This window comes from Leopardus geoffroyi, chromosome A2, assembly GCF_018350155.1.
Source record: "Leopardus geoffroyi isolate Oge1 chromosome A2, O.geoffroyi_Oge1_pat1.0, whole genome shotgun sequence".
Taxonomy (NCBI): domain Eukaryota; kingdom Metazoa; phylum Chordata; class Mammalia; order Carnivora; family Felidae; genus Leopardus; species Leopardus geoffroyi.
The window spans coordinates 146630077-146648191 of record NC_059331.1 but is presented as its reverse complement, the minus strand read 5'-3'; the positions used below and the strand labels follow the sequence as shown (position 1 = coordinate 146648191).

The following is an 18115-nucleotide window of genomic DNA, read 5'->3' as shown; positions in this document are numbered from 1 at the left end:
AACAGACTCTCAAGAGGCCCGTGGCGGTTACTGGAGATGTGGTGTGCCCCTCTCTGCAAGGCCCTGTCTCCTCAGCACCCACCCCTGGCTGAGGTGACCTGCCTGGGCCGCCTGCCCTCCCTCACCCCCTTCACGACATGAATGTGAGGGTGGGCCAGCTCCTGGCAGACCCAGAGCTGAGCTGGGTGCAGCTGAGGCAGCCCAGCCGGTGGCCATCTTGCATCCACGTGGTTGAGAGCTAGGTTGGATGGGCTCAGGCCCTTCCATCCCCACAGAATGGGGAGCACTGCTGTTGGGCTGCTCAAAGCTTATCCAGAGGACGCCAGACCTGAGCCTGCACCTTAGCTCCCAGGCAGCAGGATCGAGGGGAGGGGGCAGCACATCCTCAGAGCCCCCACCATACTCGTAGGCCAAGTGGCCCCCAGCCCCCCATGGAGCAAGAGGATTTGGGGGCTTTAAGGGTCCAAAGTCTTGGCAGGCTTCTTAGTCTCCCCACCTCCCAAGCTGAGTCAAATTTTAATTGAAGCCTGTGAAGCACAAAGTCCTACAGAAACCATTAGGAGAGTCTTCTGGAAAATAGAGACTGACAAGAATCCCTGCAGGGAAGAGGATGAAAGAAATCACAGCTCACCCAGCCCTCTGGGCAACCAGTCCCAGGGCACCCAGCAGACGGCTTCTCCATCTCTGTCGTGCCCAAGTCCTCTCCCAACCCTGATCTCATTAAAAGGAAACCAAAAGAGCTATATTATTTGGCTTCCATCTGGTCTCTTGAGATTCAAGGACTTTAATCAGTAAAATGTTAAAGAATAAAATAACTCTACAATAACAAGAAAGCCGCCAGCTGGCCCTTCCAGTGACCTTGCCAGAGTGCCTGGGAAATGGATCACACCATCTGGGCTTGACTTCCCTCCTGGGGAAGAGTGAGCGATTATGCCATTTTAGGATCCAAGTTGACAAAAAATTTATTTCCCCAAATAAGAAAATTTGCGCCCCCCAAACAGCTTGTATCTAATATATCACCTGCTTCCTGCATCCCACTGCCCCCACCCCAAACCAGCCCTCCTGTCTTCCCTATTCCAGGCCCACAATTCCAACATGGCATCTTCGGGAAGGGTTGACAGTTCAAGGCACCACAGAGGGCTCCCTGTGAAGAAACGTGGAAAAGCCTAAGAGCAGGAAATAAATTACACTGGTTGAAAAGATAAGAAAATTGGTTGAATTCCTCCTCCAGGTCCAAGTGTAGGACTTACCAGACCTCTTCCTGGGGCCATCTTGCTCTCATGGGGAGAACCTAAACTCAAATCTATGAAGGAAAGACAGAGGGGGCAAGGTGCCCAGCAGGTGACAGTTGAGAGAGAAGAGTGCTGGTGGTTCAGGCTGGGTCTCCCTTTTTCAAGGAGCCACTGAGAGGGAGCTTCAGGGTGTAGACCTGGGAGGCAGCCCTTAAATTCCCACATAGCTTCCTCTGGCAATGGCCGACTAGCCCTTACCCCATCTGGTGTGTCCCTGGGAAAAAGAGGCAAAGGGGAGCGGGAAGGACTCCACCACAGTAGGCAGGGTTGAACCTGGAGCCTGGGGCTCAGGCTCTGTGCTCTGAAGTGCCGTGAGGAAGGGGCTCAGGCTCTTCCTCCCCAAGAGAGACAAGGAAGAGGAAGCAGTCTGAGGTAAACCTCCCCATCGAAGGATATATTTTCAGCCTTGAGCCACTTGGCTGGCTCCCCCTCTTACCCCACTCCCCTCCTCAGACTCCTTTTCCACAGCCTGTGGAAGCCCATAGAAGCTTCTTTCATAGCCATGGAAGCTTTGCCCGGTTCAAAGGGTTAGGCACCACAAGCAGGCCCCGGGGGTCATTGTCATCTTGGTCTTTAGTGCCCTTTCTGAAAGAACTGGCCATCATCCTCCCAGGAGCAGCCCAGACCGCAAAGGTTGGTGTGGCCCGAGTGCAGTGGGAAGAAGCTACCTCCCTGAAGGGTGACCTCTGAAGTCAGACCCCAGAGAGACACCCTCGTAAGGTCAACAAGGGGCTTTCAGGGTGAACAGGGCCAGTGAGTGGCACCTGGGTGGGGGTGGGGGGATCCTGAGTCTGGGACCAGAGCTTCTTCCAGGCTGTTAAGTGTGGTGTCAGTTGCTCAGGAAGTATCTAACCACGGAGCTGTGGATATTCTGGCACTTTCCAGGTCACCCTGAGTTTCTTCTTATGTCTCATCTTCACAACTTTTGAGGGCAGGTTTTCTCATTTAAAAAAATTTTTTTAATGTTTATTTTTGAGAGAGAGAGAGAGAGAGAGACAGAGTGTGAGCGGGGGAGGGGCAGAGAGAGAGGGAGGCACAGAATCCGAAGCAGGATCCAGGCTCCGAGCTGTCAGCACAGAGTCCCACGCGGGGCTCGAACCCACAAACCGTGAGATCATGACCTGAGCTGAAGTCCGGTGCTTAACCGACTGGGCCACCCAGGCGCCCTAGATTTCCTCATGTGAGAAAGGAGGAAGGCAAGGCCCAGAAGATCACATTCTAAGTAGAATCACTGAGACCCAAAGCCATGTACTGTTTAAAGCTCATGTAACTAAAGTGCCCCGGCCAGCTGGGTCCAGGCGCACCCGCGGCATCAGGGCCCCCCCGGGCCTTCCGGCTTGTTCTCTTCAGGGCAGGCTCTCCTCCAACAGAGGCCGCTGGCCCCCACAGCTTCAGGCTCGCAGCCTATCTGGTCAGCAACCCCAAGAGAAAGGCCCCGAGTCTCTAATTCTTTAAGAGAAAGTATTGAGAATACTCTTATACGTACTACCTGGATTTGTCGTGTCTTTATATTCTGTCCTGAGCTGGTGTTTTAAAAATGATCTTTTAAAGAAGAAAATACAGGAAAGGGACAAATCGGGGTACCTTCAGACAATGGACTATTATTCAGCACTAAAAAGAAGTGAGCTCTCAAACCATCAAAAGACATGGAAGAAACCTGAATGCGTATCATTAAGTGAAAGAAACCAAGCTGACAGGGCTACATAACGTGTGATTCCAACTACGTGACGTTCTGGAAAAGGCAAAACTACAGAGACAGTAAAAAAAGATCAGGTGTTGCCAGGGGTTGGGGGGGGGGGATAGGTGGAACATTTTTAGGGCGGTGAGAACACCGTGTATGAGACCGTACAATGGTGGATACGTGTCATTACTCATCATCAGTCCAAACCCACAGAATGGGCCCCACCGAGAGTGGACCCCAAGGTAAACCACGGACTCTGGGTGATAACCACGTGTCCATGTGGGTTCATCAGTCGCCACCAAGGTACAGCTCTGATGCTGGATGTTGTTGGAGGGGAAGGCTGGGGTGGGGGAGGGGAGGCACATGGGAAAATCTCTGGACCTTCTCAATTTTGCTATGAACCTAAAACTGCTAAAAAAAAAAAAAAAAAAAAAAAAAAAGATGAAGTCTCTTAAAAACACACAGAAATACAATTATTAAGAACGATGACACCCAAGTCTCCACGATGCCCCCCCCCACCCCCCGAGCTAGTTTCCCAATTCAGCCTCAACAAAGTACCACAAACTGAGACGCTTCAACCACGAGGAACGTATTCGCACACAGTGGTGGAGGCTCGAAGTCCGAGGTCAAGGCAGGACCGGTTCCTTCTGGGGCCGGCGAGGGGGGGGTCCATTCCCTGCTTCTCCCCCAGCTCCGGTGGTTGGCTGTCAATCTCTGGTCTTACAGATGCATCACCCCATTCTCCGCCTCCGTGCTCACGTGCTGTCCTCCCTACACGTGTCTGTTCTCAGATACCCTCTTGTTATAGAGACACCAGTCATACTGGATGGGGACCCGTCCTAATGACCTCATTTGAACTCGATTACCTCTGAAAAGACCCCGTCTCTGAATACGATCACATTCTGAGATACCAGGGGGTTAGGACTGCAACCTACGTTTTAGGAGGTGGCAGGGGGCAGGGGGGGGGGACCCGTTACCCACTGAAGACACAGCCTTGCCCTGACCTGTGGCAGCCGACTGAGCGCCACATGGCTATGTCGCTGTTCAGACTGCGTGTGTCCCTGGCGGTATTCCAGCTCGGAATTCTCACGGGTGATTTCACAAGCAGGCTGCAACTCACACCTGGCTCTCCCCATCTAGAGCAGCCTGTCAACGCACGGCGGGGTTAGACACATTTTCCAGGTGTCACGGGACGATGCAACACGTGGCAGGGTGGCCTTCACTCGGCAGGTGCAGCCAAGCTTCAGCCCGGCACATCCAAAAGGTCTGCCGGAGACTTGGGCGCTCCCAAGCGCTTTTCTTCTCTTAGGACGTCTCTAGCCGCAGAACCCATATGCCAGACATTCCGCGGAGGCAATTCCGAGGCGAAGTGTCTCAAGATCTATCGCCCAAAACACACTTACTGTCTGACACAGCCATTTCTATTCCTCTTAGAGTCCCTTTTTGCATTGCTGACTCCCGAGAAAGCTAATTAATTATTGGAGACACCACTATTAAATTGACACGGTGATTAATCTGATAATCCCTTTTATGAAATTACCTCTGAAATGCTAACTTTTCATCTTTTGAAACTCACTGTGTAAATTACTCTGAAGATTACATTGTACCGGCTTTTGGCTCTGTAAATCTTAACGGCAGTTTTTTGCCAAAAGCAATAAAAGCTGTCCCGAATTTTATCAGGTCAATCAGGAAAGAGGCAGGCAGGCAGGAAATTGAAGGTGACACACTGCAAGTGGGGGGTTTGCCTGACGGATTGTTAGAACCTGCTGTTGCCAGTTGGCTACAGGAGACTTTGCGCCGAGGAGAGGCACAGCGGTAGCCTCCTGAGGCAGAGGGACAGGAGCCCCTGGTCGCAGGTGTCGAGGCTCCTTGACACAAGAGCCAGTGTGGTTCTAAGCGGTGGTCCCTTCCCCCCTTCTCTGCACCACCATCCCCACGTCCCCTCCCAATGCACCTCCTGCAGTGGTGGAGACCTCCTGGTGCATGACAGAGACAATGCCTGCCCTCCTGGCACTTCCATTCTAACAGAGGCAGTCAGACAATAAACAAGATAAATGACAAGTGACAGGGTGTGAAGAGGATAAGGGAGATCTAGCAGGGGTGGAAATACACAATTTTTAAAATATTTTTTTAATGTTTTATTTATTTTTGAGAGCGAGAGACAAAGGGCGAGCAGGGGAGAGGCAGAGAGAGAGAGGGAGACACAGAATCTGAAGCAGGCTCCAGGCTCTGAACTGTCAGCACAGAGCCCGACGCGGGGCTCGAACCCATGAACTGCGAGATCATGACCTGAGCCGAAGTTGGACGTTTAAGTGACCGAGCCACTCAGGAGCCCCTGGAAACATACAATTTTAAACCAAGGGTCAGGGAAGACCGTGTTGCCTCATTTACCTCACCCTGGCCCTGCCTCGAGATGACATTTGAATAAAGAACTGAAGGCGAGAGATTGGCCATGTGGATGCTGGAGAAAGAGCTTTCCAGGGCACAGCCAGTGCCATGGACCTGGCATGGAAACCTGACTGGTCAAGGAACAGCAAAGGGGAGCTGGAATAGAACGAGCAAAGGGGCAGCGGCAGGAGTTAAGGTCACAGAAATTTGGAATCCATGAGCCATGGAAAGAGCTGAGTAAACCTGGCATTTTGGGGTGTTTTGCAAGGGAAAAGCAAGTCTGTCGATCCTGTTCTCTGCAGGTGTTCCCTCCCAGCCCTGGGTCCTGTCCTGAAGGCGTCTTCCAGGCAGACCACAGCGTCTAAGGGCCCACTCAAGGAGAAGGGTGTGGACTGCACGACGTGTAAGTGAGCACTTCCCAGGCCTGTAGTCCCGCTGCCAGGGTTCTCGATGCATCTGCCCCGGGAAACTGAGGCACCTCCCTCCAGCTTCCCACAAAGCATCCACGATCTTTCTGCTTTGCGGGGGCAGGAAGCTTACTGCCTCCCACCTCCTTCTGTCCCAGGTTTTCTCCCATTTCTGCCTACACAGGTGAAAGCCGAACAGTGAACCCCCCACCCCACCCCCGCCCCCGCCCCCGCCCCAAGCCAGGAAGGCCCATGCCTGAGGTGGAGCCAGTTTCTGACGAATCTCTTATGAAGCCTGGAAACCAGAAGAGGTTTCTGATGCCCTCAGCGTGCAGGAGTTGTGGTCAGCAGCTGGAGTGACATGGTGACAAATGGAAAGCACCTGTCCCCTGGAGGGGGGAGGGTGGGCACCTCCAGCTCACTCTGCAGCTGGAGAACGGTGGGTTTCTCTGTTTCAGACAAAACCTATCTATGGCCTTGAGGCTCTGGATCCAGCCTCTGTGGCTGCCCTCCGGCTGAGCTGCCCCACGGAAGGATTTTTCTGGAAAGGGACAGCCAGGTGCACACTTGGGGAGGCTCTGAGATCTCCGCCATCCCTGTTTTCTGCCCCCTAGGTGTGGGGATGGAGCCACTGACGGACAGCTGTCACAACAGCATGTGCGGTTGCTTTTTTGGTGTGTCCCTGGCCCTCCCCGCTCATCTGCCACTGCACGGATGGTGCCTGACTCCTCTCCCCCGCTCCTCCCTCCATCCAGGCCCACACCGCGTTCCAGAACAATCCCCCACCGTGCGTCTGTGGAAGGGGCCGGTCTCCCTGTTGCTTTTCCAGTGAGCCTTTTCTTCCCCTGAAGCACATCCAAGAGAGCCGCACCGACTGCCCTCTGGGTTGCCATGGAAACGAAGCATTCTTCCCACTTCCCTCTTCTGTTTACCTTGGTCAGGGACTGCGGCAAAAACCAGCCAGTCGCTGAAGGGGAGGGCGGGCGGCGGGGGGAGAGGGAGGGAGGAGGGGAAGGCAGCCGCTCTAAACCAGATCATTCCGGTTCGGAGCGGTTCCCCGCTCTTCCTCCGAGAGGCTCTCCAAGTAGGCTCTCCAACTAGGCGTGGGCCGCGGACGGCGGCTCCGCGCCCTGAGATTAGTGGAGAGGGGTCTGGAGGCTACTCCGCACCCCCCGCCCCGGGCTCCACGTCCGCCTGCGCTCTGCCTGCCCCGGCTTCCTCCCCGCCGGTGCGGGGTGTTGGCGGAGCCTTTGTCGTGCCGCCCGGGCTCGCCGGCCTCTGCTCGGCGGTGGTCGGTCGGTCACGACACCAGGGCGCCCGGCGGAAGGTGGGGGAGCGATGGGAGCCGACGTCCAGCCCCGCTCTGTGACCTGGCCCAAAGCACCCTCATCCTGCCCGCACCGCTGCCGTGGCCTCCCAACCGAGGGCCCTGCTTCCTCTGGCACCCTCCCTCGGCAGCGGGGGGGATCGGTTCGTCCTCTCTCTGCCTTCCAGCTTCCAGTTGATCTTAGAATGAAAACCAGACGCTTTGCCCGGCTCTTCCATCATCTGCCTAGCCAGCCTCTCCTTGCTTCCCTGGCCTACCCTCCCGGGTTCCCGTCCTCCCGCTCCGCGGCTTCTTCCCCTTCCAGAAGACGCCAGGGGCCGGGTTTTTGTCTTTGGAATGCTCTGGCCCCTTGATGTAGTGGCATTCTCCCTCAAGTGCTTTCTAGCTCCTGGCGCGCAGTCATTGCATCCTCGGGGAGGCTCTCCCTAACTTGTCCGTGTCCGGCCGCTCGTGCTTCTTCACAGCAGCTGTCTCCCCGCTCCCCGCCTCCCATGGAAGCTCCCTGAAGGCAGGCTTACTCCCCGCCGCCTGGCCCGGCCGGCTCCCGGCCCCGCGCGGGCGCGCACTAGGTGCTCAGTTAGTGAGCGGTCCGAGCGGGCGCGCGCTGGCGCCGACCCCGGCCTGCGCACCGCGCGCTCCCGCCTTCGGGCCGGGGGTCGGGCGCCCCCTCCCGGCCGAGCTCCGCCGGCTGCCGCTGCCCGCCAGGGGGAGGCAGAGAAGCCCCGGGACGCGAGGTCGCGGGCCCGAGGCCGGCGCGCCGCAGCGGGGAGAAACCGGCTGCGGGCCTCGCTCGTGCGGGGGAGGCGGCGGCGGCCGGGCCACCCTCGCCGCCAGCCCAGGGCTCCAGGGCCCCGGAGGGCGACCGTTCTGGGGCGGGGGATTGCAGGCAAGGCCACCTCTTCTCCGGGCTTTGCGGATCTGGGTAACTCTCTCTGCAGGCACGTCACTGCGCTTGGCTTGCCACCAAGTGGGGGTCAGCCCTCCAGGCTTAACATTCCAGTACCGCTTTGGTGGGGAGAAACGAAGCAGGGAAAGGCGCGGCTGGCGCTTGAAGGAGGCACAGGCTGGGTGGGCTCCGAGGTGGTGAGGTTGGCGGTGGGGGGAGCAGGGCTGGAGTTCCAGTCCTGGACGCCTCCGATGCACCCCTAGGCACATGTCACTCCGCGCAACGGCCGAGTTACCGTTCTTACGGATCACCTCTCTGTGGGTGGCAAGTGGGCCTCTTCCTTTGGGGGGGGGAAGGGCAGTTGCCAGCATCCTGAGCCACGATCTGATCTTGGCTGTTGCAGTGCACGCTCTCTACCTTTTCCTCCAGGGTGAGGCTCAGGGAGTAAATGAGACCCCAGATGCCTGGCGGAGGCCAGAGCAAGTAAGTTCACTCACTTCAAGTGGAGGAGCTCTTGTAGACATCCTTGGCGGTCGCAGGGAGAGCCACCTCGGCTCCAGTAGCCGGGCAGCTTTCGGTGGAAGGTGCAAGAGGGACGAACTGACCGGTGTGGTCTAAGGTGACGCGGACTAACAGCGGCTTTCTCTTTGCACAGCTGCCATGGGCACAGCCACCCTACAGCTCCAGGCCGGGTGCGGGCTCCTGAAATAGCAAGTGGCCGGAGCTCCCAGCTGTCTCTGTCCTTCTCTCCTTCGCAGCCCTGGGCTGGTCACTGCCCGGTCTGCCTGAGCTGAGCTCGGCGCCTTCCTTCCTAGGAGAGCTGCGGAGGCCCTCCTGTTAGGCGGACCATTGGAAAGGCACTCAGACACACTCGTGTGTTTGAGGATTTGAGAAAAGTGTCTCCCTCTTCCACCGGAGACTTCGAGGCCAGACCCCAAGGCCTGTGCAGGATGGGTGGGTTTGCGGGGTCTGCTTTGTGTATCGCTCAGAAGCCTTCCACCTCCCCTCCCCTCACTGTGGAGTGGATGACAGAAAAAGGCTCTAAAATAATGTATTATCTTGCTTGATTTTATGAAGGGACAGGATGGTGAGGAATGGTCTTCGGGCAACAATTAAATTTGAGACTTTTTTTTTTTTTCTTTCCCTCTCCTGAATTTTTTTTTTCTCCTACCAGCTTCCATGATTGGCTTTTAAATCGAAGATTTCCAGTCAGGCTACCTCTTAATCAATGAAGAACTTAAAAATACTAATACTCCAGCCCTGCCTTTTGAATCACCCAATTTTTTACAGCCTGATTTGGTCAGAACGGACCCAGATTCACAGTATCCTGAAAAAGGGCTAAATCGAAAGAGTCATGAAGGGTTCTGGTTTATAAAGGAGAGAAAAGGGGGGAAAAAAAAACGAACAAAAACCGTGAACATACTTGAAAAAGCCAGCAGTCCCTGCTGTGGCCCTCTACATCTCCCGGGCCACCTTACCACTGTTAGCTCTTTTGGCTGTTTTTGTTTGTGTTTTCTGATACCTTCCTTTACGCCTCTAGTCAATATGCTTTCCTGGTTAGTGCTTAATTTGAGACATTCTGTATATTACCTTCCTGCCATGGAACATGAGGATTTAGCTCTCACCTATGTCACCCCACTTCCCTTGTCTCGTCCTCTTACTTTCTTTATTGGTTAATTTTGTAACTTTTAGCAAATACTTCGTCTTCATTTCCTGTACCATCAACTATAGAGAGCGAGAACGGTAAATACCCCAGGCATGCTTCAAAGCACCTCACACATTATTGCAGCCACACAATAACAAGGACTGAGCTGAGAGCCAAGAGCTAACCAAGCCTTGGTTCTCCAGCTCTCCAGGCCATCTCCTTCCAGCACTGTACTGAGGTAGCCGCTAGCTACGCGTAACAGCTTATACTTACAGAAATGAAAATTAAATGGAATGAAAATTGTAGTTCTTCGGTCACACTAACCACATCTGAAGTGCTGAATAGCCAGTGGCTACCACATACTGGACAGCGCAAATATAGAACATTTCCATCACCGCAGGAAACCATTGGTTTTGCGCTGGTCTAGAAGCTGGGCCTCTTATCTGAAGGTAAGTATGGAAACTGGATGGTTTTACCAGTGTCGTCTCCCATCAAGCAATTACTACCAAAGATTAACTGCAAGAGAATTGTGGTCCTACTGTTCAGTTATAAGAGCTTCGTAACAGCATTTTGACAAACTAGAATCTTACACGTGTAACTGGAAGAACAAAACCACCCAAACCAACTAAGCCACTGAAACCTCTTCCCACCCAAGCTAAGACGGGGCTTAACTAAGAACCGAATTAGATACCAACAAGAGTTCATTTCAAAGCTCTGGCTGGTCTAAAGTCTAAAAGGCACAGGGTCCACTTCTTGCCCCTGATGGGCCTCAGGGGAGTATACTTCAGAAGACGTAGGAGAAATAAAGCAAAGGAAACGAGAATGCTCTGCGTAATGAATGTGCTCTGCGTATTAACTGTAACGTGGGCTGGGAAGCCCTATAAATTAGGGGGTAGAAATTGTTATGTTTTCCTCTGGTCGATTTATGGCAGAATATCGAAGATTACTTGTCCCAGGAAGGTATATTTGATCCAACAGTTTGTCGATGGAAACACTGAAAACTAAGAGGCATATGTGCGATTCTGGATGAGAGACCTTAAAAGTGACCAGACTTGGGAGTGTCCACACCTACACCGGACTTCAGAGCCTGAAGAAAAGCACTGCTGGGAGAGGGATCCTAGCAGAGGGTGAAGCGATACAAAGCAGAGGTTTTGGAGAAAGAAACATCTGGAAGACCGAGGCAAGAACCAGGAACTGTGGTTTCATCCCCAAAGGACCCCCTGGGAAGGGCTCAGCTCCTCCTGGGGTTTTTTCCTTGACTCAGAGACGGTTGTGACTCTGTATGTAAAGATTCACATCTTCCCTTTGAATTCCCTGTAGCTCCTCCAACTCTTCAGAAAAGCCTTGAGACATCCGTACAGACTTGGCTAGTGGGAGTTTGGGAAATATACAGAACGGGACAGGAAAAGGGAGTGTGGTCTGCCCCACAGTCACTCGCTCCCTTGCTGGTGTCCTGAGGGGAAGAGCGTTCTGTTGAGGGGACGGTTGTAGGTCCAGGAGTCCCAGATGGTGAGCAGAGAGAGGGACCCACAGCAGGCGGCGGTGGAAGGCAGATGACTCACAGATATTAATTACAGAGAAAAGTGCACCCTGGTGGGTGGGAAAGGGGTGGCGGAGGCGGGCAGACTGATGCTTACGTCATAGGGGTGAGCTCGCATACACGCAAATCACTGTCCCACAATCAAGGTAGCCTTGAGCCAAATAGATTTGGATAAGATTTATTGATCAGATTGTTTTAGAAAACCAACAGCAAAACACTGACAAGGTACATAAATACAGATTGGACATTTTAGGGTAAATTCACTATTTTTCCTACTTGCTCGTAGGAGACCAAATAAGGTGGAAAAGCTGTCCTGATCATATGGCATGCACACCAGACTGCAAAAGGACTTCCACACTATTTAACAGGACTGTGGCAAATAGCTTTACAGTAAGGCAAGCATCGTGTGTGGCCTAAGCACACCCTGTACAAAGAGCCAAGCCCAGGCCTGCCCTCAGAGACTGCGTGAGAGGTTCCCCTTTCTTGCTTAGGTTCTTCCAGTCAAATCCTCATCGGCAGGTGCCTTTACAGGGAAATGCCTGGCGCTGTCCCTGCTCAGACTCTGTGTACAAGGAAGCGGCTTCAGAGAAAGTCAGTGTGTTTCTGATGCCTCCTTTGTATTCTAAATGTGCAACTAGTAAAACAGCAATCACTACAGCTCGGTGAGACTGCCTCGGACTCACCCTGCGCACTGACTAAGCAGGGCCTTTCAAAAACTTCTATAAAGTGAAAAAAAATAAAATCATGAAAATTACAACTAAAAAGATGGTACCACTTTTGAAGCACAACTCAGAACTTCTTTTTGTAACACCAGGTAAGAGAAGAGGTCGCTTCCCACCAAACCCAGTGACCTCAGAAGGGAAGCAGCATCACTGGGCACGACCCGCGGCGGCACACACGGGAGGTACAGAGCTCTATGAAGCCGGCCTCAGGCCCTGCCAACGCACCTAGAGTCCCGAGGAATTTGAGGAACCAAAGCACTTTAAGCTAACAGTGACCAGTTTTTGGAGCTCGTGATCACGGGACCGTAAGCCCTCATCCGTCCTGGAGCTCAACGCCAGAACAATGAAGAATAAGGAAAACGGCTTCTTGTGCTACATCAGAGTGCTGGCAGGTAGACAATTTATAGTAACGGTGCCACCTGCTAAACATCTGTAAGACCACATAAAAACAAACTGGTTTTACAGAATTAAGACCAACACAGACTTACAGCGTAATTCAACCTTTTCCTACATGCCAAGCTATATGGCTGGAAAAGGTATTCCCAAAGGAAAAAATAAGGCTCCTGCAAGAACAGAGGAAAAGCAAGTATTTGTCAAGAGCCAAAGAAATGTGTTCAAATGATGGGATTCCCTCTGCATCACACACAGCAGCTTTTTCTTCCTCTAGGTGCTAAGAGTTCTTTGGTGGTTATAGGAGAGACAGCCTAGAACTCAGGGCAGGAAAACTGTGCCGAAGCAGAGGAGTGAAGAATTAACATCTCAACTCAGGATTACCACCCGTGGGTCCTAATTTCAGCATTCAACAGCTGTCATCAAATTGATAATTACAGCTAATAGGGCTGCCTATATGCTTGCTGGTTTCTAGCCCTCCGTGACTCTTCGTTTTCATTTCTAACTACTTATTAGCCCTACTCCACTGAAAAGGAGGTGCTTGTGGGAAAGGGGTAAGGAGGAGGAAGAATGTAAATGGATCAATTGTTTGATAGAAAAGTTGAAACACTGATTATCTACGAGTTTCAATTATCTGTGCTTTACTCTTGCTACTCTGGGTAACCAAAGGTCACTGTTAATAAACCTTTTGCTTAGAAATGTTAATGTTTATCATCATATGTTTAAATCTAGCTATGTGATGGACATGAATAATTTAGAGCAAATTTTTACACCATGTCACGAGGGCCCTGAAAAAAGATTCTGCCAGTGGAAAGGATTTCAGTTTGGCCCCTGAAGAACAGTGAAAATTTTATTCTATTCTATATTGGTTAATAAGATTTTCCAGAATGTGGAAAATATTTTATTAAATGAAGAAAGCATCATTTTCTTCGTTTAATAAAGTCTTATATTCACAGATAAATTAGTATGTACATGGGAAAGCTGACAGTATTAAATATTAGATTTTAATTCTCCATTTAGAAATTCCTTACAGGTAGACTTCCTTTTTTCGTGGGCAAGAAATGTAGTAAGATATGCAAACATGAGATAGTACAAAAGATGACTGGGGGAAAGTCTCAACTCTAACAAACCCAAGGAATAAGAAGTCTTTAAGAACTGGAGTAAGAAAACAAAAGGACTTGAAAATCCAGATTGACCAAGAGTTGGCTTACGCTAGCTGGTCACATCTCAAATTCTTGGTATAAGTTGACTCTACAGGAATGAGCTGGCTTTCTCCAAGGCAGATTCAAAAAAAAAAAAAAAAAAAAAAAGTAGTCTACCTGCTTTATAGTTACACCCTATATATAATCTGTATATATCCATATGTGTTTCTATATATTGCACTTAAATTTACAGGACTGCAGTAAGATGGCAGGGAGTACCTCAAAGAGGCAGAGAAGCAGCAGGCATAAACTTTCCTAAACCAAGTAACAGTGTCAGGAATTCAGGGTGCTGGTTATAGGGATACTGAATGGTCAGGGACCCCCTATATAAAATTCTGCTCATCTATATTTAAGTCATCATACACACAGTCTCATTTGGCATCCAGAACATGTGCATATGTGTGGTTCTATAGCACTCAGAGCTGGTCACACTACATCGTTTTCACTAGTGTTATATGAAAAGAAGACACTTTAGACCAAGGATATGTACTTTTATAAAAATGTCACACACAAGGTCTTGGATGTCAGGCCTCCAAAGTCTACCTCAAAGAAGACTGCCCTCAGAAGGCTTAAATCCTTTTTGCTAGCAAGTGTGGACTGAACTAGACTCTCTTTCTAGCTCTCCAGTGTAGCAAAGCTAGAGACCTGCTTATTTCCCAAGGAGCACGGAAGGGTAAGCACAGAGGCTGAGCACTGAGGCTTTGGTCCCTACGTAAATCCATGACAAATACCCTTTCACCACCCTAGACCGCACAGCTTATTTAACTGGATATAGTCCACCGAATATCCAGAGACCAGGCTGGAGTCATGCAGTAAAGCTTTGTTTTGAACTCATGGGGCTGTTCAACCTGACTTGCTCTGGAGAGAGCTCCTCACTGGAGTAAGCTTAGCAGTGGGCGGTAAGAGGTTAAATGTCAAACAGACTTGGTCATGGCAAGATGGGGGTGAGACCTCTAGAGGAGTTGCTCCTTGTCCTGCCTCTGCCCCACACCCATCATTCCCCCAAAAGGACCCAAACTCACAGGTGAGTGGTATCATAAGACCTTGCAGAATTTGGGCTCCATGAACTCAACCCAACATGGATGGGATGTTCTAATAAGGCATGGAAGTTAAGAGTCCAAGTCTAGAGACCACAGTTTTCTCTTCCCCAGAACTCAACACTGGAGGGTGACTTTTTAGCCATAACTCAAAGGTGATTTTAAATCCACACATGAGCTAAAGAGATCCCTTCTGGGATGAAGGAAAAAAGAAGAGTAACTTTAAAAGCTAAGTGAAAAAGAGGCACTTAAAGGAAAAATGTGTCCCAAATCTCCCGTCTGAGTCTCCTGTTGTGAGGTGACCAACGGGATGATCAGCACTGTGCCTTCTTGTATGCCTTCCGCACCTTTCGTACACCTGAGGACTTCCAAATGTTCACATCTCAGTGACTTGCTCAACTACTCTAGCAGCCTGATGGCAAAGAAGTGAAAATTCAGGTCACTCCTTTTTTTAGAGTTAAAATACAAAACAAACCAGAACTAAAATGTCACACCAAAAAGCTAATGATCTTCAGCTTCATTCCTTCCTCATGCTAGTTTTGAAAACAATAGTTCTTTGGGAAGGATGGCCTGTGGCTTTTCCCCCAAGACCTTTTATCCAATAACTAGACAATTACTCACAGCACCATGCACATTAAAGCAGACAAAAAAGAGGCAATAAGCTAAGGGAAAAATCAAGGGCCAGTTGGCTTTCTAGAGATAAAACCCACTGCCTGAGAAAATGGCAGGTGCATGGCCCAGTGTTCAAGTTCTGAAAAGGAAACGGCCAATATGATGGTCAAAGCTCACAGCCTGGAGCTGAAGCCCTCCCCGCCTTGCTCTTTTCTGGCCTCTCACAAGCTTACTTTTACGCCCCATGGCATTTATGCCACATATTTAGGGTCTACAAGTCCCCCCACGAAGAAGTCAGAGATACTTGAAACCAGTTATAAGCACAAGGGAATTTCAAAACTGCCCAGAACAAAGAACTTTGACCACCATCAATTCCTTGATTTGAAACGTTCTTGGTGCCATAATTTCTAAGAGCAACAATAAACAGCACAACTACAACACACACACACAAGCCTTTTGACAGCCAAATCTAACCATTGCTGGCACCAGAAGAATGTGGAAAGAAATCACTGATCAAGAGTTGCTGAGCCGCCTGACTTTCCTCCAAAGTCAAAGGATGGGTTTGGGTATCGATGCAGCAAGATGTCAACCGGTGCTGCCATCAGATCCAGCCACGCAATTAGAGGCGTCTTGGAAAACAGTAAGTTTGACGTCTAGGTTGGCATGTAACCTGCACAATTCTCAAGGTCAGCCTTCTTGTTGTTGTTGTTGTTGCTGGATTTACATTTTTTAAATTTTTATTTGTTTTTGTCAATGATGCTGCTTTAATTTGTGGAGCACTGGCTGACATGGTCATAGTTTCAGAGATCCTTTAAAAAATTCTTTATCTGATCATGATTCATAACATTGTTAAGGTACTTTCAGACTTTCCCTCAAGTCCATCCAGGAAGAGGGAGTATGTGAGTATGTGTGTGTGTTGAGGCAGGAGGGAGAGAAGCAAAGAAAGAAGCACGAGGGAAAGTGAGATTGCCATAAACTTAAAACCAATTTACAGAAAGGCATCTGATGTATTTTCTGAATAAGGCCTTGATCAGGGTAACCAATTCTACACTGCCCATAAATAAAGGAGTCTCTTTAAATTAACATTTCCAGTATCAATGAACAGTCCAGAAATCCTCATTTCAAGCGCTCGATGAGTCCCTGTGTGAGTCCAAGGTGCAGAAGCTGTGTGCGGGAGAGGTTTGCTAGGTTGGGGAAGGCTGCAAGCAGCTTCTCCCATGCCAGTTCCAGCAGGCTCGGCACCACCAGCCAGATCTTAAACAGTGACCCAGTCCGTTTGTTTTCATGGATGTTCACCACTCCTCCATGAATGTACATGCAACCAGCCTACGAACAGACGGCAGTCAAAAGAGGACAAATTCAAATGGGAGAGAAGCAGGTAACTTAGGCTGAAGAGTCAGCGACAAAATGCATAGTAGGCCAAATGGAGACGGGGCAAAACAAAAAGAATTTCTCACTGATCCCAACATAGTGCAGAGATCAAGAGGCGTTTAAATAATAAATGAGTTTACTAGGGGAAAACTGTAGCTTTTTTCTTTTCTTTTTTTTTTTTTTTTACTTCAACGAACATTAAAGTGACATTATATTAAGTATTCATTGTGCCAAACACTAGGAACACCAAGATGAAAATAAAGGTCTTTGCCTTGAGAAACTGGTGGGATCTTTAAGAACAAGGCATCGGGGGGATAGAGCTATCCTGCCCTCCCAGAAAACACCTTTTATGTCACTGCAGGGGCCTAAATGCCATGCACAGCATTTCTTTTATATTTCTGCTGCTCTTTTAAACTGTGTATGATGGTTTTTCTCCCCTCTTCTCAGAAGAAGGGCTGGCTTTGTCGTGAAGAAAGTTTTAGAAACACATTCTTTATCCAAGGTTGGTAATATCAGAATCTTTTTTTCTCACTAATATCACTGTAAAGATTTATCATCTGCAACTATGTAAGGAAAATATGAAAACAAAAACTTACTGGTGTAACAGCTGCACAGTGAAAATAAACTGGCTCTGGCATGGTAGCTGGGAGCTTCACCCATTGAAAAGTCTGCAGATTCAGCTTCCAGATGTCTCCCAGGATCACTTCTCCATTATAGCCCCCACAAATAAACACATCTATCAAGAAGAGAGAGACCCATGATCACACCAAAGAAAAGAGCCACAGCCACAGCGTGTTTTGTAGATCACCTGGCAGGCTGACAGGGGACAAGTTCAGTGGATTCCCCCCTACTACAGACGGCTCTAGCCGGGTGGTCCTCCCCTGCTGCTGTCTTGTCCCTTGCTAAAGTATGGATACTATGCTGGGATCTTTGCTAAGACTAAGGATGCAGCAAGCCTCTAAGCAGGCCTCATGTCTGGGTCCTCAAATTCAAATACCTGTAGGCACAGGAAGTGAATGAATGAGAAGGTCCAGGGAAAATAAACAACCAGGAGATCCAGGGAAACAAATAAGAAGAGTGCACACGCCCTGCACCAGCTGACTGATACCATGTAGAGTTGAAGGTCAGCAACTGCCAGATCTGTTTTTATGAGAGAAGCTGGAAATCTGGATTTTTTTTTTAAGTGAAACACTTCGATTCTAATCCAAAAAAATTTCATATACATGTGAGCCAGACAAAACATAACTGCAGGTCACCAGTTTACAAATTCTTCTTTTAAATAATGCTCTAGAAAGGATGGACACCTATCTGCCCATAGAGACAAATGTCTTCTATGTAGACATTTAACCTGAGGAGAAACATTCACTGCAATGTTCAACTTGGGGGCAGAAAAAGTAGTTCTTACAAATTTTCTTTAGCCAAAAGAGGATAGTTTGAAGCCCCATTGGATCTAAACAGTTTTTTAAGTTCTTTAAACCTTCTCCAAAATCAAAGGTGTTTCTTCTTTTTTTTTTTTTTTTTTTTTTTTTTTACCGTTGTCATTGCTTTGTTTTTGTAAAATTATACAGTTATAACTGGACGACTTGTAACAAAGTCTACATAAACATTCATACTA

The 18115-nt window shown here is 49.7% G+C and overlaps 2 protein-coding genes across 6 annotated transcripts in view; both read right to left on the bottom strand.

Annotated features, from left to right (window-relative positions):
* Positions 1-913: 913 nt before the first annotated feature.
* KLHDC10 (kelch domain containing 10) overlaps positions 914-18115 on the bottom strand; it is a 72774-nt gene continuing 55572 nt past the window's right edge. For 2 of the 3 annotated variants that reach the window (XM_045495631.1, XM_045495633.1), the window contains exons 9-10: positions 17097-17236; positions 11329-16455 (exon numbers count right to left, since the gene is read on the bottom strand). In XM_045495631.1, the coding sequence (XP_045351587.1) occupies positions 16246-16455; positions 17097-17236 (350 nt within the window). In that variant the 3' untranslated portion in view covers positions 11329-16245. Of the gene's footprint in view, positions 1145-11328; positions 16456-17096; positions 17237-18115 lie in introns of those variants that run through there. The other variant, XM_045495632.1, reaches the window with a different exon arrangement.
* Positions 5992-8647, bottom strand: LOC123606860 (translation initiation factor IF-2-like). Of its 3 annotated transcripts, none has more exons than XM_045495634.1 (2): positions 6555-8647; positions 5992-6191 (listed from the first exon to the last, which is right to left on the bottom strand). In XM_045495634.1, the coding sequence occupies exon 1, from the start codon at positions 8350-8352 to the stop codon at positions 7669-7671; it is 684 nt and encodes a 227-aa protein (XP_045351590.1). In that variant the 5' UTR covers positions 8353-8647; the 3' UTR covers positions 5992-6191; positions 6555-7668. The 3 variants fall into 3 exon arrangements, with proteins under 3 accessions (XP_045351590.1, XP_045351593.1, XP_045351592.1); XM_045495637.1 differs by having other exon boundaries at positions 5992-6157; XM_045495636.1 differs by having other exon boundaries at positions 6100-6215; positions 6555-8637.